Source organism: Prionailurus viverrinus, chromosome B4 (genome assembly GCF_022837055.1).
Source record: "Prionailurus viverrinus isolate Anna chromosome B4, UM_Priviv_1.0, whole genome shotgun sequence".
In the NCBI taxonomy this organism is placed as follows: domain Eukaryota; kingdom Metazoa; phylum Chordata; class Mammalia; order Carnivora; family Felidae; genus Prionailurus; species Prionailurus viverrinus.
In genome coordinates, this window is record NC_062567.1 from 35463049 (window position 1) to 35485975 (window position 22927).

Consider the following 22927-nt stretch of genomic DNA (forward strand, 5'->3'; position numbering starts at 1 on the left):
CAGGAGAAGAGACGCCGCCGCTGCCGCGAAGCCTTCGGGGCTGCCTCCCTCCAGCCTAGCCCGCAGCGCGGGTGGAGAGGGGCGGGGAGGGGGTCGGGTGCGCGAGAAGAACTTGAAACTGTGTGAAGGAATCCGAAGCAGATGAGAAGGGAGGAAAATAAAACAAAGTGGAGACTGCAGAAAAGACTCAACCGTAGTTGATTGTATCGGCTGACGCTCCAGCAGAGGGGCTGGGTTGGTTTTTTTTTTTTCCTCCCATTCTCTCTCTCTCTCTCTCTCTCTCTCTCTCTCTCTCTTTTAAAGCTACACCAGCTCTCTCTTTCTCTACTATCTCTGTATCATCAAACCCTTGCTGGCTCTTATGGGCATGAAACACTCCTCCCGCTGCCTGCTCCTAAGGAGGAAAATGGCGGAGAACGCTGCCGAGAACACCGAGGTAAGGAGGCGAGAGGGCCGGGGCTCTCGGCGACCCCGGCAGCCCACCCCGGACCACCGCGCCGCCGCCGCTGTCGCTGCCGCCGCCGCCACCGCCGCCGCTGCTCAGCACCTAGTGCCAAACTTTCCCCGGCTCCATCCCGCTTGCTTCTGCCGGCCGTGTGTGTGTGTGTGTGTGTGTGTGTGTGTGTGTATGTGTGTTGGGGGAAAAGCCAGTGCATGTCTCAGGTCCCCTCCCTTTTGAAAATGCAAAAGAATCGCTCTCACCCCATCTCCCTCTCCTGCCACCCGCTGCTCGCTTCTCTTTCCCCAAGTCCCAAACCCTGGGCAGCAGCGCTCCCCTGCTCTCTCCTCTGGGCTTCATTAGGGGTCCAGAGTCCCAGCTTTGTGCAAAGCTAGGGTGGGTGATCCTGGGACCAGGTCGGCTCCCTGCGGTGCCTTGACCGTCTCCAGACGCTGCCTGAGCTTTACCCTTCAGGCTCAAGTCAGTCCCCCCAGCTCTCGGTCCCCGCAGCACCGCGGAGAGCTCCGGGCCGCGGTGGGGCCACACCGAGCGGGTGGTGGGACTCGGGCACCACCAACAGACCCTCCCGCTCAGATCTGGGTCGGAGAGAAGTCTGCAACCCTGGAATGTTTGAGCCTCCTTGGGGCGCTAAACCCGGGGAGGGAGCTCTGGTCGCGGCCACCTTCAGAACCAGGGACAGCGCCCGCTCCTGCCGCAGCCAAGCCCGCGCCGGGTGGGGGCTGCGCGCCGCGGGCTGCAGGGGAGAAATGGGTCTACAGCCATTCGTCCCGCAGCGGCTTTGGAGGAGGCCACTCCAGCTCTTCAGATTGCGCTCTTGCCCCCCTCGCCTTCGGCAGCCCAATAGCTGCCCTTTCTCTACTCTCGAGTTGGCCCAGGGACGCAAAGAGCCCTGCTGGGTTTTGCGTCCCAAGACTGGAGGCTGTGTTCCCTGGCCTCGCAGTGACCCTGCTGTCGTTACAACTGGACTAGTCCGTAGGCTCTAGGCACCTGTAGTCACGAAGGGGATCAGCGTGGGCAGCCCCCTTACCTTCCTGGAGAAACGGTGCGCCGAGGTGGGGGCGGAGTGGGGTATGTGTGTGAAGATCATCCCTTACTCGGTGGCAGGAAAAAGACAGAGAGCAAACTCCCGGGCTCTATTAATAGCCGGGTGTCTGGTGGGGCTGCCGTACATTTCACATATGGTTACCCATATGCAGCGTGAGGCGGGGATGGAGGTGTGGCACGGGGATTGTCCCTCTGTCTTGCTGGAATGCAAAACGATGCAGAGACCCTTCCGATCTTCGGTACGGTCTTAACTGCAGCTAACCTTTACCCCATAGCAATAGGCAGCAACGCTTTTAAAATCCCAATTCTCTGAGAGATTAGAAGCAGCATGCATCTGGCAATTGTCGATTTCGAAAAACAAACACGCTCAGGGGCTTGAAAGCAGTAGGGCATTCAGCAGCTAACGCTGTCTCCTTGAGTTAGGGCAAAGCCAGCATGCTTATCCCCTCGACACTTCCTCTTCTCCACCCGCAAAGGCGCCTAGCCTCACAGCAGAGAGCTAGCCTTCCCAATCCCCTCACACTCCTCCCTCTGATCGCCCACCCGCGGAAGAGGTTGCTAAAAATAGCTCCGAGTCAAGGCTGCACTTCTGTAAAGTGTTGGACCAGTGGGCACATAGCAGTCCCTGCAGCCAGGTGGCTGGAGTGCTAGAAGCAAGAAACAGCTTTCTCCTGCTCTTCCCTCCCCCCACTTCTGGGTTTCTAAAAAAAAAAAGTTTTCACGGGTCTCTAAGCCCCCGCACCCCAGCTGTTGTACGGGGTCTGGCTGCAGACCCCTGCCAGGTTCAGCAGTGTGCTGTAGTGGCTGCTGAGCTCCCCACCTTGGCCAGGGTTAAAGGCGTCCAGAGCAGGCAGAGCGGTGCGCGCCAGGCTATTTTTACTTGCTTCCCCCGCGGCTCCCCGCTCCCCCCCCCCCCTTCTCAGCAGTTGCACATGCCAGGTCTGCTCAAGGCATCAATGAAAACAGCAGTAGCGGCGGCTGAGCTCCTGCAAAGAAAAAAAAAAAAAACACGTCGCATGCCTGGCACAAAGGTGGGAGGGGGTAAGGAAAGACCCAGCTGGGGCTCCTTGGAGGAGAGGGATTCTGGGGTTCAGTTCTTAGCAACTTCCCTTGAGAAGGGGAGGAATTTAGACTTGGTCAAACGTGCCCAGTGGAGGCATCCAGGCGCGTGACAATCACTTGGTTTTCCTCCAGGAACTTGCTGTTTTTGGAACACACCAGGACTAGAGCAGTAGTTCCAAAAGCGGAGGTATTATGGGTTTGCCTGCATTATGGTGGGAGAGAGAGGCAAGGACACCTGTGTGTGTGTGTGTGTGTGTGTGTGTGTGTGTGTGTGTGTTGGTGGTGGCAGTGGTCCTTGTCGTTAATTCAATGTGTTTATCAAACACTGACTCTGTACTAGAAATAATTAGGTACTCCAGATTGAAAGATGAAGGCAACCAGGCCCCTGCCCGTAAGCAACTCACCGTCTGGTGGTCAGTAGTGCCCAACAATCCAGATAATTCTGTAGCACTTTTCCTACTTTCTGTTGGTGTTGTTTGCAAGCACTTTATCTCTTTTCCTCTTATAATAATCCTGTGAGGTAAGCAAAGGTTAGTATTCATTTCATATCCCCATTTTATAACTGAGGACACTGTGGCTGAGAGATCAAGCAGTTTCTGAAAGTCACCTGGTCAGCTAGGACAGTCTTGGAACACAGACTGTCCTGACTTCTTTTTTTTTTTTAATTTTTAATGTTTATTATTTTTGAGAGAGAGACAGAGAGACAGAGACAGAGTGTGAGTAGCGAATGGGAAGAGAGAAAGGGAGACATAGGAAGTGAAGCAGGCTCCAGGCTCTGAGTTATCAGCACAAAGCCCAACACAGGGCTTGAACTCACTATCTGGAGATCATGACCTGAGCCAAAATCGAATGCTTAACCAACTGAGCCATCCAGGCACTCCAGATTGCCCTCACTTCTGATTCATTGCCCTTTGCCCCACACTTGCTACTTCTAAAAAGATGTCATGTGTGAATAGGAGTGGGTAAGGAATGGGGAGGATAGAGATACTTTGGAAGGGAGAGATACAATGTTGGGGGTAGGCAAGGATGATGGGAGAAGGTGTTTTTCACAAGGTAAAGACAGGGAAAGACATTTGAATTGTTAGACAGGAAGGAAAAAGTGAAGAATAAAGCTATTTACGTTGTAAGCAAAGCCTCCCTCAATAAGTGAAGTTCAGAGCTAGGGCAGTGGGAACACTAGGGGCACAGGCTTAGTGGGCAGGGTACGTTCTGGGTGGCACTGAGTGCCTCAGTCCCCTTTAACTTGAGCCGATTTCCCTTACGGTGGAGGGTAGGCAGAGGATATAAGGAAATACCGTGACAGTCCCTGGAACATAACATACATGAAGCGATATCCGTATCATTTACACTTTGTCCAGCTACTTGATAGGCTTCTCCTCCTCAACTAAACGCATCATCACCTCTGCTCCCCACCTATCATCAGAAACTTTCTGATATGGCCTTCTGAAATGTCTGCAAAGCCTTTAGTCGGACTGTTCCATCCCACTATCCTTTTCGGTTCTCTCCCAGTGCCTGAGGCAGGTCATCTTCACTTTTGCCCTCACTAAGGCAGTAGCCTCTCAACTGTTGGTCTCCTTCTCCAATCCAGCCTCATTATCATCGCTCAGTGGGTTTTCAAAAGCACCAAACTGCTCATGCTCACACATGTCTTTAAAATCTTACCATGTTGCCCTACTGAATACAGGATACAAGATAAAGTCCAGTTCCCCTAGCATAGTACACAAAGTCCTTTAATGCCTGTCCTATGCAATTCTCTGTACAGATCACTTTCTGCCCGAATACTTTTGTGCATACTTGTCCCTCTGCCTGGGATGCTCTTTTCCCTTCTTCTCTGGAAAAAAAATCTTCCTTAACCTGCAAGATTCAACTCAAAGGTCATTTCCTCTGGGCAGCCTTCCCAGATCTGCATTGATCCTCCACCCTCTTGGGGAGTGAGTACTCATTCTTCTTCTGTGTTCTTAACACACATCTCACTTTTCTTATTACAAGATGATTGGCTTTTTATATGTCTGTCTCTTCAGAACTTTTCTTTGGTATACCCTGTTCTTAACACTGTGCCCGACACATAGCAGATAATAAATGTTGATAAATTGTTGAATGTGAGCTGATTCATGTGATTATGTACAAGCAAGCTCATGAGCTTTCTGGGTTTTAGCCACTCAGGATATTCTGAAAATTGGGCTTCCTATCTCTCACCTCTCTGCTAATGTTGCGGACCTTTAAAATTCAAAATGACTAAAGATTCTGGGAATCAAGTTGCCGCAGTAACTCAAAGCATGGGTACATTTTGGCTATTCATGTACCTATTCAATATTCTGTAATTACTGACTCTTACTATGGGGTGTTCATCTGAATAGCAGATAAATGGATTAATCACAATGCCCAATTACGAACCATGGGGGGATAATGGACTTTTCTGAGCTGCTCCTTGCTTTACTGATTCTTAGTGAAAGCCTGATGCATTATTTATGGTGATGACTCCCTGATTGGGGTTTTAGCACCTCAGAGGAGAGCCCTAGGGGTGAGAAAAGAGTTTTAGCAAAGGAGTCATTTTGGAGACTGTTTTGTTTTGTTTTTTTAAATGTTCTATTGACTTACTGACCCAGGGAGTGATAATAATTATGGGTTGGGAAAAATCCTGCAATGGGACAAGGGGGTTAGTGTTATAGAGAGCACAGAGCTGACTTCTGACATGGTGTATGTGGCTAAGGGATCCCTCTCCTTGGGAAGTTCCTTTCAGCTGAAGTGTGTGGTCCCATAGCACAAAAGTCAGGGAATTGAGGAGGAAGAGAAGAGGAAGCAGTATCCAGCCCCACTTCTTTGAGGATGGTCTGTATTCACATCTCCTTCCAAAGAGTGTGAAAGCTAACTTACCATGCCAGCTCTGGAACCAGACTGCTTGGCTTAAAATCCAGCTCTGAACTTGGTAGATGTGTTATGTTGAGCGTAACCTCTCCGGCCTCATCAAATTGTGATAATTAAGTGAATTAATTCGCGCAAAGGGTTTAGAATGTGGTGAGCTCTGGATAGGTGTTTATGCTATTAGCCTGCTAGCTTGTAGGAGTCTTGCTGAAAAAGTGCAAACTGGATGAGCTCTCCCACTTGCTTGCTTCTCCAGCTGAAGTGATCCATAAACCATAATCCACATTGATTTTTCCTCCCTCAGCAAACACCAATTTCAATCCTTAAGCAAGCTCAGGAGCATTAAGAAGATACCCATATCCCACCCCCCACCCCTGCCCCGTGCTCCCCTCCCCCCAGGGAAATTCGGCTTTTCAGAGAGTCCTAAATTGGCTTTTGGCTGTCAACGAGGGTGAAACACAACACTCTTGTCTCCAATTCAGGAGTGGGTTTCATTTCCTCTTTGCTAACTGAAATGCAAAGTGATTATCACATACCAGTGTGGAACATGCAAACATCTGTAAAAACAGTACTTACACCTTGGAGTCTAGTGTGCCAGCAGGGGAAAAGTCGGCAGCATGACAACATGTGAACTGCCAAGGTAACTGGAAGCTGGATTGTGTTGTGTGAAATGCAGGCGTTATGTGCCATTGTGAACTGACTTGGAAAAAGCATGGAGAGAACACAAGCAAAAAGTTCTCAAAGGGTCGCTCTGTCCTTGCTTCTGCTGCTGCACACACTTCACCTAGGACATAAAGTTGGCTGCTGGGTCTCTCATTGAGAAGTTTTAGGGGTGCCTGGGTGGTTCAGTCGGTTAAGCACCCGACTTTGGCTCAGGTCATGATCTCATGGTTCATGGGTTCAAGCCCCGTGTTGGGCTCTGTGCTGACAGCTCAGAGCCTGGAGCCTGCTTCAGATTCTGTGTGTGTCTCTCTCTGTCCCTCCCCTCCTCATGCTCTGTCACTCTGTCTCTCAAAAAAGAAATGAACATTAAAAAAATTTTTTTAGAAAAGTTTTAGAGAAGGTGATTTCTCCAAACTTATGTATCTCAGAAGGAAGTTCTTCCTTAAGTGGGGCTCAATCTCTTATAGTGTAATCCGAGTCACCTTTGTTCATATTATTCTAAAAGGAGATAAAAGCTGGCCGGTTGTTTTTGCATTTTGGGCTGTATTAGGGCTATCTCACCCTCTTTACTGGCTTTTGTTCCAAGGTATTCCAACCCAGTCTCTGATATTCTGACATTAGCCTTCTCATATGAATAACCAGGAGAGGATTGTTCAAGAAAACTTGCCTTTCCAGTGTTACCCAGCCCATTGGATATTTCACACATCAAATGGCTTTTCTGCTTCACTTGTTATTAGAATTCCCTCAAGCATCACAGTTTTCCCCAGATTTGTAATGGGTGACCCATAAGTAAAGAGTTTTTTTTAAGTGTAATTTTATAAGAGCAAACAGCTTGATGTGCACTTTTTCATAAAGTCATAGAAACTTAGAGCTGGATGGAAACACAAATCATTTAAACTACGAGATGGAAAATCTTGTCCAGTATCACAGAGATCTTGAGTGCTGGTGTTGAGACTGGTTAACTCCTAGGTCAAAGCCATTTGTATGTTGGCATTTGTACACTGGCATTGGTCCTTTAAGCATAGCATCTGATTTATTGTTTTTATATTTTTGTGCTAATTTTGTAGTATGTCCTGATACGTGATATCTAAAACCAGAGTTTCTGTACATAAGATCTAGGAACTGTGAATAATGAGATCTCTTTCCTTTTCACATGATGTTTAAAATGCTTTGGCATATATCATCTTGGTCAATGTATACTATTGTGCATTACATACATACACACATGCATTATACAATGTATGTCAGATGTACATACATAACATATATGAGTTACATACTATCCCTATTGTACAGATGAAAAAGCCAAAGCACAGACACACAGACAGTTAGTGTTACTTACCTAACATCCCACAAATAGTGAGTGGTAGAACTGGGATTCAAACTCTAGTTTTCTAGCCACCAAGACCTGTGCTTTCTCTTCTCCAGCCTACCAGGCTATGAAGGCATCTGAGGGACCAGAGTAGAAACTTAAACTATGAAGAGGAAGAATGGAGATATCAAAAGGAGATGTGAGGAATGGTGGGTTTGGAAGAAATTGAAAACAAGACTTCACCCCCACCTTTCGTTTTCCAGGGTTTCTTTTCTGCCGCCACCACCACCCTGCAATCCTCATTTTTCACAGTCCTCAATGCGATGCCCTGTGGGTGGCAGGGACCTGATATGACTTGTGGCTGGGACAATCCTTATTCCACACCGCCTACTCCTGTAAGATATCCTTATCCTCCAGCCTGGAGTCCTAATTGGTGGGCCAGAGGAGAAGCTCTTGTTTAACAAAGTATGCCTCTTTGAAAGCCAGACCCAAGGCCATTGGATTAAACCTGGACTCTCATCCAGCCTCTTCTGGGGGGTGAAATGAATAGCAAAGATTCCAGAACAAGAACTTTGTTTTTTAAATGTATCTTGGTAATTTTATTGCTTATGTTTATTTTCTAGGGCTGCTGTGACAAAGAACCACAAACAGGCTGGCTTAAAACAACAGAGGTGTACTCTCTGGCAGTTCTGGAGGCCACAAGTCTGAGATCCAGATGCTAACAGGGTCAGTTCCTTCTGAAGGCTCTTAGGGGGAGCTTGTTTCTTGATACTTCCCCAGCTCCTAGCTGTTGCCAGCTATGTTCAATATTCCTTGGCTTGTAGACACATTGCTGCAGTCTCTGCCTTCATCTTCACATAGGTTTCTCCCCTGTGTGTGTGTCTGTATTTCTTCTTCTTAAAAGGACACCAGTCATACTGGACCAGAGCCCACCCTAATCTAGTAAGACCTCATTTGAACTTGATTACATCTGCAAAGAGCTTATTTCCAAATAAGTCATATTCCTAGGCAACAGGGGTTAGGACTTTTTGGGGGAGGGGGACTTGATTCAGCTTGGTTCAACCCACAACGTCATCTGACACAGTGTCCACATACAGTAGGTCTGAGCTGAAATGGCTGACAAATGACTGAATTAATACATAAAGGCCTCAGAGTAGTTGCAAAGTCGATGAAGGTAGTCTCCCTCCTTCAAGTCTCTTTCGTCCCGCTCACTCAGCGGTCCACCTTGCCCATGGACTTCTCAGTGTCTTTATCAGGCCTTCCTTCCTTGTGCAGTAGCAATAATTAAAACAAGAGTTGCCATCTTAATGTCTGTACTGTGCGTTGGACAGTGTTAAGTACTTTGTAAGCATCACCGTATTTGATTTACACAACAAGATTACAATGCAACTCCTTCTACTTCTATTTTGCAGTTGAAGAAATGGGAATCTGCGGTGGTCAGTTGTAGAGCCAGAAAGTAGCTGAGTTGGGGTATTCTCAGACTTGGAATGTGCTCTGCTGTTGACTCAGGCCTCTCTCCTTTTTTTATCCACATCACCAACCTCAAGCTTATTCTCATCTTTGCCCTACACCAGCTCCCACCCACTGAAGGTTTTGGGAATCTGGGAAGGAAGTGATACACTTCCATGCAGGAGAAAGGGACTATAGCTAATTGGAGCCTGTCAGTAGCAGGCTCCATGTATTAGATCCCCTCATCCTCCCAGGAGATTTGCTTTGTTGTTGCCAGAGGAATTATTTTGGGGGTAGAGTTGTGAGCCCATTACCAGCTTATTTGAGGGGCAATTCTGGAGGGCAGGAGGGATAAGAATTTTCTTGGTGCCTTCCAAACAATTAAATCATGTGGGCCACTGACTTCTCCCCTGAGGCAGTTCTGTGTGACAGGAAGTGTGCAGCCCTCGGGACTGGCACGCCTGGGGTTGGATCTCAGCTTATCAGCCTGCTGCGCAAGTTACCATCATTGTCTGTGCCTTGGCCCATCATCTATGATATGGTAATAGCACTTTATCCCATTGAGTTATTATGAGGATTAAATGGGTTATTTCACGAAAAGCATGCGTCTGGCACATGGTAAATGCTCAAGAAAGATTAGCTATTATTTGTAATCTGGGCTTATCTAGTGCCATCCCAAAGGGGGAGTGGATGAATAAAGGGTCTTTACCACCGATGTCAGGGAACCAGTTTCAGTAGAGCTGGATGGAGCACAGTGGCCAGGGGAGGGCGTCTTTGATTCAGGTCATACAATCATTGAATCACCAATTCATTTTCAGGTCAGCCTGCCAGAGCCATGAAGACAACTGAAGATAAGGCTCTTTAGCAGCCCCCTCCCAGGGGCCACTAGTCCTCAAGTGAAGTGCTTCAGTTACAGGAGGGACCCACAGCCTGGCCTACCCCACTCCAAGCTCTAGGAAGCAGGTGTTTGGCAACATCTTAAGAATGAAATGGAAACCTCACTGGGTCCCTAACAATGTGAGAGAAATGGGGGATGTGAGAGTCTCAATCATGCTTGATTGCAGACCTTTTGAGGGAAGGCCTATTATCACAGACTTCTCTGTGCCCTACATAAGCCTTGCGGCTAAGAAGAGAGAAACTCCTACCTGTTGGTTACTGGGTGGATTGATAACTCCCCCCGCCCCGTTCCCACCAAGAGAAACTGAGGCACAGGCAAAAGGAAGAGGGAGGATGGAGATATTTCCCAGGCTCATGTGGCAAATTGGATGTTTAATTACTGAATTAAACTCCCTGTCCTCTTAGCAATAAATCTAGCAGAATATGTCACTGTGTGTGAGGCCTCACCCGAGGGAGGTACAGCTAAGACCCAACTAGGCTAATGCCACTATAAAGGGAAGGCTATTAGCAAATTCATCAATTAGGCCCCCATTTGTAGCTCAGTTGTGAAAGGTAATCTCTTGTTAGCTGAAGTAAAGAACAGTGGTGGCCTTTCTGGAAAATGGAAGACTGTAATTCCCACAGAAGCCTTCAATTCAAGGACTTCATCTCTCTCTCTGACAAGCAGCTATGACAGCCTTTCTCTAAGGAGGCTCAATCAGACAGTCCCACAAAAATGATTACAGCCCATCATGAGTGTAAACAGGATCCTAATTAAGGAATGCTCTATATTTACGTGCATTTGGTCGACTCTTGCCTCCAGGTACATAGTAGGACAGTGATGAATATTTCTTAAATGAATAAAGGAAGTCAACCTGTATATCATACATATGCCAAAGATTCTGTTAGAATCTTTTCCTACTCTCCGTTCTCCAGAATAAAAGCTATTGTCCCATGGAGGCACAGGAGAACATTTTGGTCTTCATCCCTTTGGGATTCTAAAGCCCATTTTACAGGTTAGCCATGAGGATTAAATTTGATCATGGAATAAGACATAAAGAAGAATCTCTACAAACGTTTTATTCTTTTTCCTCCTGTTGCAACTGCTTATTAGTCCAGTGTTTTTTGTTTGTTTGTTTTTGTTTTTGTTTTTTTAGGGGAAAACCTGTAGTTCAAAGTCACTTCTAATGTTCCATTTGAGTAGACATAAATGACCTAATCCAGACTGTAGGGTGTGTGGGTGCGTTTATGTGCAGGGATGTTTATGTACACCTAAGTCTGTGGGTCCCTGATGCAGAAGTACATCCTTGTACGCTTATGTGCTTATCCTACGTGGTTTGCAATTTGTAGTAGGAGATATATAAGGGACACATTTTTTTTTTAAAGGTTTTTTTTTTTTTTTCAACGTTTATTTATTTTGGGACAGAGAGAGACAGAGCATGAACGGGGGAGGGGCAGAGAGAGAGGGAGAACAGAATCGGAAACAGGCTCCAGGCTCTGAGCCATCAGCCCAGAGCCTGACGCGGGGCTCGAACTCATGGACCGCGAGATCATGACCTGAGCTGAAGTCGGACGCTTAACCGACTGCGCCACCCAGGCGCCCCAATAAGGGACACATTTAATCACTAGCCTGGAGCTTCCGAGCTCAAGCCAGTGTCTGATGAGTCAACACGGAGAAGCGTGTCCTATGGGGGACCCATGTTGGGGTGAGGTTGAGTGTGGGAATCTGAGGGAGAGTCTTGTAGAGACAGACCTGAATTTCAAGGTCATGAAGATTAGGCAGTGCCGACTTTGCAGCTGATGCACGACATTTATTATGCAACTCGGACACTGTGGTTTTCCTCTGGGCTGGGCTCTGAGTCACCTTCTTCTCTACCTACCCATTCTGTCCAGGTCATCTTATCCCCTCTCTTAGCTTTATTACTAGTTTATGTGTTGATTCCCAGACTCCAAGCTGTAGCCCAGATCTGTCCTCTGAGCTTGGACACACATAGCTAACTGCCTATGGGACACCCCCACTCAGATGTCTTGCTGGCTCCCTTGCGAGATAGCATTTCTTCCCACCAACTGGCCTCTCCTCTGCTGACCCTCACCCTGCTTAGTAAGAATCTACCAGTCACAAGCCCTGACTCTCCTATCTCCTTTCTTCATGGTGAGTGATGATTCTACATCCTGCAAGTTTGTTTCTTTGTCCTGAACCTGTCCTCCCCTTTCTGGCCCCACTTTTGTAATCCTGGTTCATGGCCCACTTTCGTTCCCCATCTCTTGCCTGATCTCCACAGTAACCTCCTGGACACTGTCCACACATCCTCCCTTCCTTGCTTAAATTTGTTCTCATAGCAGCATGAATGCATGTTCTGAAGTGGAAATCTGATGATACTTCTCACCTCCTTAATCCCCTTCAGTGACTTTTCCATTTTCATTAGGAGAAAGGTCTCCTGCTTACCATAGCTCATAAGGCTCTGCACGGTCATGCCCTAAACACTTTTCCACCTTCCTTTCCTTAATTTCTTAGAAGTCTTTTGCTCCTACGCCAGCTATACTCAACTGCTTTCCTCCCTTTACTTCCTGGCAACCTACTACTCTCCCTTTAGATCTCTGCTTAGACGTCACCTCTTCTGGAAGCCTTCCCTGACACTACCCCCTTATCCAAGTCTGACTTTGTTCTCCCACCCATGTGATCCCATAGTACCTGTGCGTCCTCTGTCATGGCACACATCACACTGTACTTGCTGATTTCCTTGTCTATAAGTCCACCATAAATTTTGTGAGAGTAGGGGCTGTTCACAATTGAACAGCACCTACCACAGTGCTTAGTACCTATTAGAGGTTTAAAATCATTTGCTCAATGATCATTGCTACATGTACCTTTCCTGTACAGAAAATGTTCTACGGATGCTAGTGTTTAAACGGATATCTATCCATTCTGTCCCTTCCTAATGCAACTATGGCCAGTTACTTAGGATTCCACTATAGAAAGAAATCCTCCTGACCTGAAGCCAGGCTGTAGTTAAGCTGACACAGTTAGATGTTCACTGCTGATGGACAAAGCAAGAATTGCAAGGAGAAAGTTTATACTCAAGGAAAACTCAGTAAGGGGAGATTTTTGGATAAACAAGGGTCTAAGTTTAATGCCCTCCTGAACAGGTAAGGCGTAAGCCCCAGAAAGGGTAGGGGTCAGGGTTTTGCCTGAGAAATTGGGAACTACTGCACTTTAGCAGTGACAAGATGCAGCATAGAGACTATGGAGGCTCCCCTGAAAAACCTTGCTTGAGGTAGAGGAGTTCGGGGATTTGGATCAAACAATATATTTGTTCCCAACATCACTGACTGATGTGAGCAGGAGACTGAGTAGGGGATGTCCCAAGACAAGGGATCTGAACTGCCCTGAGGCTCTGGCTCCTAACTGCAGGCACTCCTAACTGACTTGGGGCCCAGCTGCTCTGCAGAGTGGACACAATTCCTGCCTAGAGCTTTGCAGAGGCTCCTTTATTCACCATTATCTTGGTCCATCACTGCTACTCACTCCTCTGTTTAAAGGTTAAAAATAAGATGCTCCATTTTCCAAGATGTGAAGAAAACTAAACCACTGGCTTGGGCTTCCAGTACTGCAGGGTCCTAGGATTTTGTCTACCAGGCCAGATCTGGCGGCTTTTCTTGGAGGCTTCACGGAAGCTCTGCCAAGCCTGTGCCCACTTCTTTTTCTTCTTCCAGCTCTGCTTCAGCATCAAATATCCACAGTCTTAGAGCTCTTGAGATCCATGCCCTCACCTCTGGAGTGTACTCCGTATGATCTAGTCAAGACAGTCAGGCTCTGTCCTAAGCACTAAGGAGGAAATGCCTCAACTTTTGCTTATTCATTCCAGTTCCTCAAGCCCTTGGCTGATACTAGGTAGTGTAGAAGGAGTTAAAAGCCAACGGACAGAACCCATGGTTCTGACTCTGTTGCCATCTGCCTACCATAACTCTCAGCGACCAAATGAAAAATGGATGAGTTGATCCTAATCTACCCTACTTGATAGGGATGCCCCTGAACTAAATGAGACAATGGGCATAAGGCCATTTGGGAAAGGGAGGAGGTATTGTGCAAGTCTTAAACTTTGTTGTGATTCACTTGCTATCTCAAGTGCCTTCCAGTGCAGCATTATGCCAATTTCCCCTTATTGAGTTGTCAGTGGAGTTGGAGACAAGCTCATCGCCATCCTCCACATGGCTTCCCCTTCCAGACATGCCCACGTGTGCTAAATTCGTGCTGTTCAAAATGGGAGATGTTTTCCCCCTCGGTGGCAAATGGCATAGAAAGTGGAGGTTTAGGGAAAAGCAAAAAGATGCTGTCAATCTGGGCTTTGGCTTGGTGAGAAGCAGACCTCTTTTAGGGTCCTGACTTGAACAAAGCATATAAGGGTAGGCTGTTTGCAGGCAGCTGTTTATCTGGGGAAAAGTGAATCTTCCCCCAGAAACCACTGCCTTCATTTTTGCTCTCCACCTGCTGGCTCAGTCTCTTCCATTCTCTCTCACTTCCCAGGCATGGGCTTCTAGGCTTCGAAGAGCAATGGCTCTTTCTTTTTCAGGCAGGAGAGACTGTGAAGGGATTACCATTCAGGTGGTAGGGGGAGACAGCCACAGATTCTTGGTTCTGGACTCTGGGGGCCTGGATGTTGGAGAGAATCCAGTCTTGGGCAGCAGATCCTTTAATATCCACTTGACTAGGCAACTGATGGATAACCTTACTTGTGCCATGGGTCTAGCCTGTACTGAATGTGTACAGGGCTAAAGGAAAAGAAAGAGAAGGGGCACCTGGTGGCTCAGTCAGTTAAGCGTCTGACTCTTGTTTTTGACTCAGGTCATGATCTTACAGTTCATGAATTCAAGCCCCGTGTCGAGCCCCATGTCAGATTTTATGCGGCTGTTGGTGTGGAGCCTACTTGGGGTTCTCTCTCTCCCTCTTTTTCTGCCCCTCCCTCACTCTCTCTCTCTCTCAAAATAAATAAATAAACTTAAAAAGGGGGATTATTTGAGCTTCAAATTTCTTAAAGCCATACTTATTTGTCTTCCCCAGTGTGTGGTGCTGGACCATCATTTCTAAAGTGTTGGGATCTGGCTTATGTTCCAGATCAGGCCCAAACTAGGATGCTATACTCCTTTGGGTACCATGGCTGGTGCCAAAAGCTGAGCTTCATACTGGAGGCCTGGGGGAGTGATAATCCTATTTTATCCTTCTCTAACATGATCTTACTACCAACGTTGGAGACCCCTTTGTTATCCAGTATTTTTATGGACTCATTACACATGACCAATCAATAACATTGGACACTGTTGGTTATTGTATTTTTCTTGATAGCTTCTCCTTTTTGGTGTCCTAAGCCCTACTTTCTCCTGCCTCTCCCACATCTCTGACTGTTCTATCTCAATCTTTCATGTGGATTCTTCTTCCTGTTCACCTCTTAGTGAGGCTGTCCCCAGATTACTGTCCCTGGATGATGTCATCCTCTTCTACATCTTGTGACATCCAGACCTGGCTGGATTTCCCTTTCTTAATATTCTGTAGGCACTTCAAATTCAACATGACCCAAACTGAGCTCCTTATCTTTCCTCTGAATGTGCTCATCTCTGTCTCCATTTGTATGCCTGTCTCCATGATGGACATTGCCATTCTCTCCATCATTCTATCCAGAAATTAGGAATCATACTAGAGGCTTCTCTTATTCTCACCTCCCCTATTCCGATCCCAGGTAATATATAACAAAATCCTTTTAATTTTACTTCCTTAATCCTATTTTGTTAACATCTCCTTTCCCTTAGCCCACTGCCTTAGATCAGACACTAATTATCTCTTGTCTGGGCCACTGTAACTGGCTTCCCTCTTCCCAGCTTCTGCTCTTGCTCCTTTCCAGTCCATTGGCTACACTGAAACACAATGCCTGGACACAGAAGAACTCAATAAATGTTAGTTGAATGAATGAATGAATGAGTGAATTAGTTATGGGTAGAAATTGCCTGCTCAGAGGAACAATGCAAGGTGATTGTTCTGCAGCTGGTAGGCATTGTGAGTTAACATCAGGGATCACCATTCTTTATCTCATTTGGCCTTGGTGGTGATACTTGGATGTTAAATAATATTAGAATGAGGTCCAAGGGATTCAGGAAACCCGGCGATAGTCCAGGCTCTGCAATTTGCTTGCTATGGGACAGGTCTTTTCTGATGCTATCTTTGACCCTGAGAGTACTGCACAACAAAGAATCAGGGAGTTTGAGGTTCTCGGTTGCTTTGCATTTACCATGAAAGCATCATCCTTTGAGAGGAAGAAGAACAAATATTATGATAGAGAGTGAACCTGGATAGGTGGTTGAAGCCATATGGAGGTATCCTGGGAGTTCCTTACGTGAAGCATTGTTCAACATCCCCAGAATCACTCAATTCTTTCAGAAAGCTCTAATGTGGGCTTCTATGTCCTCTTTCTTTTTCTTTCTTTTATGACAGGATGGGCTTGATCTTGGGGATTCTGGAAGTCTTTTTTGCAGAGCTCTTACTCCTAAACCAAATCTAGTTTGTGCCTATTTAACAGATAATTCCTATTTAAGTTTCCCTTGTATTTCAGCTTGAGCAGGGATTTTACATTTAGGTTGAGTAGTTGGCTGATGACCCCAGTAAGTCCCTTAGGCTATTTGGGTCTGGTTAATAACACCTTACCTGAATCCAGGGGACAGGGATACATCTCTCATTGAGGTCCCTTTCTGGCTTCCACCTGTTAATTCTACTTTTCCAATTGCAGATTTCAGTGAATATAATTATGCTCTATACTTGTACATACTATCTTCTCTTACCATGGTAAACTCCCTGTGATATCTTCTATGCTTTGTTGTACCTGGATCTTTTTGGAGAGCTGGCTACTTGCCTCTTCCAGGCTACTTTCTTCATCAGTGTCAGGGAAGTGCACAACATCAGTGCTGTTCAAGGATTCTGGAGATGAAAACCAGTATATGACTAAATAGAGCACCAAAAGTTACTGGTCTCAGGAAAACATTTAGCAGCAGCTATTTTAATTCAGTCGTTGCTTCAGCAGATTCCTTCCTTACAGTATATTATTTTGCAGTAGTTCATTCTGTCCGATTTTAGATAATGAGCAATTACAATTATATCAGGTATTGCTCTAGTGGTTTCCTCCAAGGAGCCTAAGGCAACTTAGCACATCTTGGAATTCTTTTCCAGGCCCTACCTCTTGAAGGATAAGGAGGAACAAGGTGGATGAAGAGGGCAGGAGTGAGAGTGACTGTCTTTCAGAGAGGGAGGCTTTCAGGAGAGACGCTTCATCAAGGTCAGAGAGTTGGTTTCAGGGCCAGAGCCAGGGCCTACGCACTGGCTACTGTGCTTGTTTTCAAGTTTCTGCTAAATTCATCCTGTTTTTTCTGCTTCCTCCAAGGTGGTCTCTTATCCCTTACAGAAAGCCAAAGAGTTCAGTTTTCTCCAAGCTTGGTGCCTAATGAGCTCACTGTCTGAGCCTTGGCTAGGTCTCAAACCAGGATCTTCTGGCTCACCTTGCCAGGAATGCCAGTGACCAGATTGATGTTGACGTGTGACTAGCATTTCAGGATGTGGACCAAATCTATTAGCTCCTTCACTGGGGCTCACCAATATGAGTTGGGTTAGGGGCCACCTTACCTCAAGGTGGGGGTGTAGACAAAAATATCTGTAGGCCCTTTTCAAAGTGTGCTGGTGACTTACATTTGTTCCTCCAATTTTCTCTCCATCCTTCTCCATCCTTCTCTGTGCCCTGGAAGACTGAGCTATAATGGACTACATCAATAGGCTCCCTTTCCCAGCCCCTCCCAGCTTCTGGCTGCTTGAGTTCCACCAGTGGGGAGCATCAGCAGACTAAAGAAGGGAGAGAAGTGAAGTCAGAGTAATTATTCCTCCAGTTCCTTCCCTATGGGGTCACAGTTGACTCTTCCCCAGAACTGAAGTTTTCGTGTAGTCCTTTCCATATAACCCTCACCATCTCTGGGTTCCAGTAACTTCTCTCCTCTTTCCTCATCATACAGCTCCTGTGTTACCAGTCCTGAGGTACTCCCACTTTAGCTTCCATTGAAATACTTTTACTAACAGAAATTTTTGATGGCATTCACTGAGTATTTACTATACTCCAAGCACCTTTCAAAGCTCTTTATGTAGACTGTCGAATTTAATTTTTAAACAATCTTTGGAGTAGATACTAATAATGCCCTCAATTTACAAAGGAAGGAACTGAGATACAGACAAATTTAGTGAATTTACCAGTGTCTAGTAACCGATGGACCCTGATTCCAAACATAAACAGTCATATACCAGAACCCAAATTCCCACTGGTTACCAATGTGATCGCTGGACCAACCAAATCAGCACCATCAGGGAACTTATTAAAAATGCAATTCTCAGCCTTGCCTGAGACATACTGAATCAGAGACTCTAGAGATGGATGTTGCAATCTACTCTTCAGGTGATTCTGATGCCCACTCAAGTTTGAGAACCATTGCTCTACACTGAACATGGAACATGAATCTAAACACTCACCACTTTCTTTGAGTGAAATTCACTCTCCCTGTACCTTCTGGACTTGTGTGGCTGAATTAGCATGGCTGACTCCATTCTCTAACCTATTCTAGGCTGTCTTAAATACCATGCATTGCCCTTGGCTTTGGCAGTTTCTATCTTCTGTATTTTGGTTATTCTGATCAGCCAGAAGCTCAGGTTACCCTCATGGTTTGTTTCTCAGGGTTGTGTATCTATTTGCCCCAGCCTTTTTCTTTAACTGACCTTCTTCTTTTTGCAGACCTCAGCTCCCCAATTGGGAACACAATGGTGATAAATAATGGGAAGACATGAGACAAACTGCTCACAGTTTTTTTCATTTGGTCTCATAGAGGCCAGCATATAAAAATCAAAATATTTCTGGGACACCTGGGTGGCTCAGTCAATGAAGTGTCTCTTAATTTCAGCTCAGACCGTGATCTCCTAGTTCATGAGATTGAGTCCTATGTCAGGCTCTCTGCTGGCAGCACAGAGCCTGCTTGGGATATTATCTCTCTTCCTTTCTCTCTGCCCTTCTGCCCTCAAAATAAATAAATAAACATATTTTTAAAAATCAAGATATTTCTGATCAAAAGATGACATTATGGGACACCAGGCACCTCTTATAGAAGATGCCCATCCTCTACCTGCTATAGCTCTCTGCTTACCCATGGTGGGTGTCATCACCTATATTCATGCACTCCACTGGTTTACATCACCAGTTTGGTCCCTGTGGACATGCTTTTTTGATTCTTGGGCCCCATGGTATTGAATCTAGTCCCTTTTCTTTCTATAGTTGGGAATCCAAGGCCAGAGAGGGTAGAGGCTAACTCAAGGATGCACAGTGAATTAGTGGCAAGATGAGACTAGAAATAAGGTATGTTGGATACAAGTATGACTTTGAATGGAAAATACTTTGGGCAGGGGCTGTCATTACTCCTCCTACAGCTCAGGATCTTGACCTGGAGCAACACTGCTTCTCATAACTTTGTTAAAATTTGGGAGGCAGCTTCCTCTAGGCTTGATTCCATGTTCTGCCAATTTCTAACACAATGACCTTGAACTTACTTGTTTTCTCTGGGCCTCATTTTCCTTTCTGTAAAATAAGAATCATATATTCTTTCTTTAAAAGATTGTTGTAAGGTCAAGTGAAATGATAGTGAAAGTGCTCTTACCATAGTGCCTGGCTAACAAGTGGTAGCTGTTGTTTGTGGTGGTCAGTGTTGGTCAGGATTGCTACATGCTCACCTGTTTTGGGTGGATTCAGAAAAGTAGGCCTGGTTTGCGTGTCACAGTTAGGCCCCAAGGGAGATGAGGCCACATATGGGCCTCATTCATCAGGAAAGATTCCTGGGGAATGGAAGGGGAAACTGGACCCAGAAATAACTGCCTACAGCCAATTCTGAAAGCATGGAGGCCTTGAGTTCTGTCATTTGTTGGCATCAGGGATCTGGCAGAAGCCGCTTAAACTCTTTGAGCCTCAGTCTTGTCTGCTGGACCATTTGCCCATCCATCCATCCATCCATCCATCCATTTAATTAGTCACTTCTTCAATAAGCATTTGCTGAGAATGTACTATGTGCCAACTCCATGTCATGCATTATGATAAGTCCTGGGGATGCAACTCAGTAAGAAACCATCCTTGCTTTTGAGGAGCTTATGCTTTAGTAGGGGAGTCAGACAGGATACCAGCCATTACAGGGGATTTGTAAAGACTGAAGGAGGGGTGCCAAGGGAACCTCTGTAGAAGAGAGACATTGGGTGAAAAGGACAAGACTTGTAATTTAAAATAAGACTTCACCATTTGCTAAGAACTTCAATGCAAGAAGAAAGGCAAAGGCATGCCCCCAAAAGGCTGCATGCTTCAGTGCCCTCCATTCCTTAACATTTCTTTTTTTAAATGTTTATTTATTTATTTTAAGGGAGAGACAAAGAGAGAGAGAGAGACAGAGATAGAGACAGAGAGAGAACACCAGCATGGGAGGGGCATAGAGGGTGGTGGAGAGAAAATCCCAAGCAGACTCCAAGCTGTTAGCACAGAGCTCAATGCTAGGCATGATCCCATGAACTGTGAGATCATGACCTGAGCTGAAACCAAGAGTTGGACGCTGAACTGACTGAGCCACCCAGGCATCCCCATTCCTTAATATTTCTTATTACATCAAAACCATAGCTTTCTTTTATACAGACATGAAGCCTAAGCTTTCCTCTGTCAACTGTCTTGTGGTTGCACAGGAGACAAATTTCGTGACACTCACCTGGGGAATAAATCCCATGATTCTTTTTTATTTTTTAAAGTTTATTTATTTATTTATTTATTTATTTTGAGAGAGAGAGAGAGAGAGAGAGAGTGTCTGTGAGTGGGGGAGGGGCAAGAGAGAGAGGGAGAGAGAGAATCCCAAGCAAGCTTCATGCTGTCAGCACAGAGCTCCACTAGGGCGCTTGATATCACCAACACTGAGATCATGACCTGAGCCAATATCAAGAGTTGGTCGCTCAATCAACTGAGCCACCCACATGCCCCAGCAATCCCATTGTTCTTAATAAGAGATCTTGGGACCCTCCGATTAGTAACTTTGAAAAACTGTCCTTAGAAAGGATTCTTGCAAAGCATTAAGGATGTATCATTCTGTTGAGAATTATCTTTCTCTAACAGTCAGATTGAATGTTCTGTGACTGATTTCTTCTGGAGGGGGTTTAATATGACAGGGAAAAAGGTAGGGAGACTTGCTGTAGGAATGACATCTGAGTCTCCTTGAAGACTAATTGGAGTTGTCCAGATGTGGGTTGGACAAGTATGTGGCAGTTGATAGTGAGGAGCTGGTGATTCTAGACAGAGGAATAGCAGGTACCAAGGCCAAGGGGCCTGGGCACAATGCATCAGGGGACACAGAGAAGGGCAGTGGGACTGGGGCAGCATTTGAAGAGGAACCTGAGGAGTAGATGGGGCTCAGATCATGGCAGAGAGTAGAGTAGTGTAAAGTTTGGTAATAAATTTAGACCTTACCTGTGAGGACTTTGGTAGCTCAGCTTCTGCTTAGGCCTCATGGACAAAGCGTTTGCTAATAGCTAACCCAGTTTTCCTGGGCTCTGGAGTGTTCAGCGTCCTTTGAAATAAAGCAGGGCAGAGCAGGACATTCATAACGGGGAGAATCTGAGAGCCAGCACAGTGTGGGGCCAGAGTCAAGCACAGACAGGTGGCAAAATGTGCACTGGGGGCTCTGTGAGTTAGAGCTGCCTGGTGTGGGGTGAGAGTGGGCTTCCAGGACTGACTTCCATCTGCTCCATCATGGCTGTTCAGCCCTTTTCTTTTCATAGCTCCCCCAGATATTTGTTGAACACTCAGTGTCAGGCACAGTTCTATAAACTGGGATTACAGTAGTGCCTGATGGTAGCTATTGTAGCTTTCATTGTGTGGGTAAGACAGACATAAGCAAATATATGACCTATTATTAGGTAACAATACAAGTTCTGAAGAAAAATAAAGCGGGTAAGGGAATAGAATGTGATGGGAGGGGGTGTTTGCAGAAAGAGTAGCCTGGAGAGACCACTCTCTGCAAAGATGAGATTTGAATAAAAACCTGAATTAGGTGAAAGAGGGAACTATTCAAATATATGGGGGAAGCAGTTGGCACAAAGTTCCTAGGTGGGGCAAGTTTTGGATGCACAAGCAGTAGAATGAAGTCCAGACTGTCAGAGACTGAATAGCAGGAAGGGCTTTGAGAGGCTGCAGGGCCTTATAGGTATGAAGGAGGGTATGAAGTTTGGGGACAAAGTTTAGAACCTAGAACACTGAGGGGATGGCAGTTCGACTCTGTGCCTTCCTTCTTCTCCTTTAGCACATGGCCTCCTTTTGCTTCTAGATATTACATTTCTCAGGCTCCAGGACCCATAGGTATTCCTTGGGCAAATGGGTCTTTGGGTCTTACCTTCTTCTTCTTTCATCTCATTATTTCTTTTTCCTGCTTCAACTTTATTAGTAATGAAGGTGATATTTTGTTTTGCTCTCTCAATTTTTTCTTGTTCTTTTTTTCAAGTTGAAGTATAGTTGACACACAATGTCACATTACTTTCAGGTGTACAACATAGTAATTCAACTAGTCTATACATCATACTATGTTCACAAACGTAGTTACCATGTCATCATGCACTATTACAATACTATTGACTATATTCCTTTCTCTGTACCATTCATCCTTGTGACTTATTCATTCCATAATTGGAAGCCTCTACTTCCCATGACCTTTCACCCATTTTGTATATTCCCCCCACCCTTCTTCCCTCTGGTAACTATCAGTTTGTTCTCTCTGTTTATGGATCTGTTTCTATTTTTTCCATTTGTTCATTTATTTTTTATTCCACATATAAGTGAAATCATATAGTATTTATCTTTCTCTGTCTGAGTTAATTTACATAAGATAATGCCCTCTAGGTCCATTCATGTTGTCTCAGATGGCAAGATACCATTCTTCTTTTTGCTTGAACAATATTCCATTGTATACCACATCTTCTTTATCCATCCTTGCATCTAGGCATGGACACTTGGGTTGCTTCCATAATTTGGCTATTGTAAATAATGCTGCAATAAACATAGGGGTGCACACAATTTTTCACATAGTGTTTTTGGTTTCTTTGGGTAAATACTCAGTAGTGG

The 22927-nt window shown here is 45.7% G+C and overlaps 1 protein-coding gene across 1 annotated transcript in view; it reads left to right on the forward strand.

Annotated features, from left to right (window-relative positions):
- The first annotated feature begins 361 nt into the window (after positions 1 to 361).
- Positions 362 to 22927, forward strand: part of PRMT8 (protein arginine methyltransferase 8) — a 96041-nt gene continuing 73475 nt past the window's right edge. The window contains exon 1 of the mRNA XM_047867459.1: positions 362 to 436. Coding sequence (XP_047723415.1) covers positions 362 to 436 — 75 coding nt within the window. The remainder of the gene's footprint in view (positions 437 to 22927) is intronic.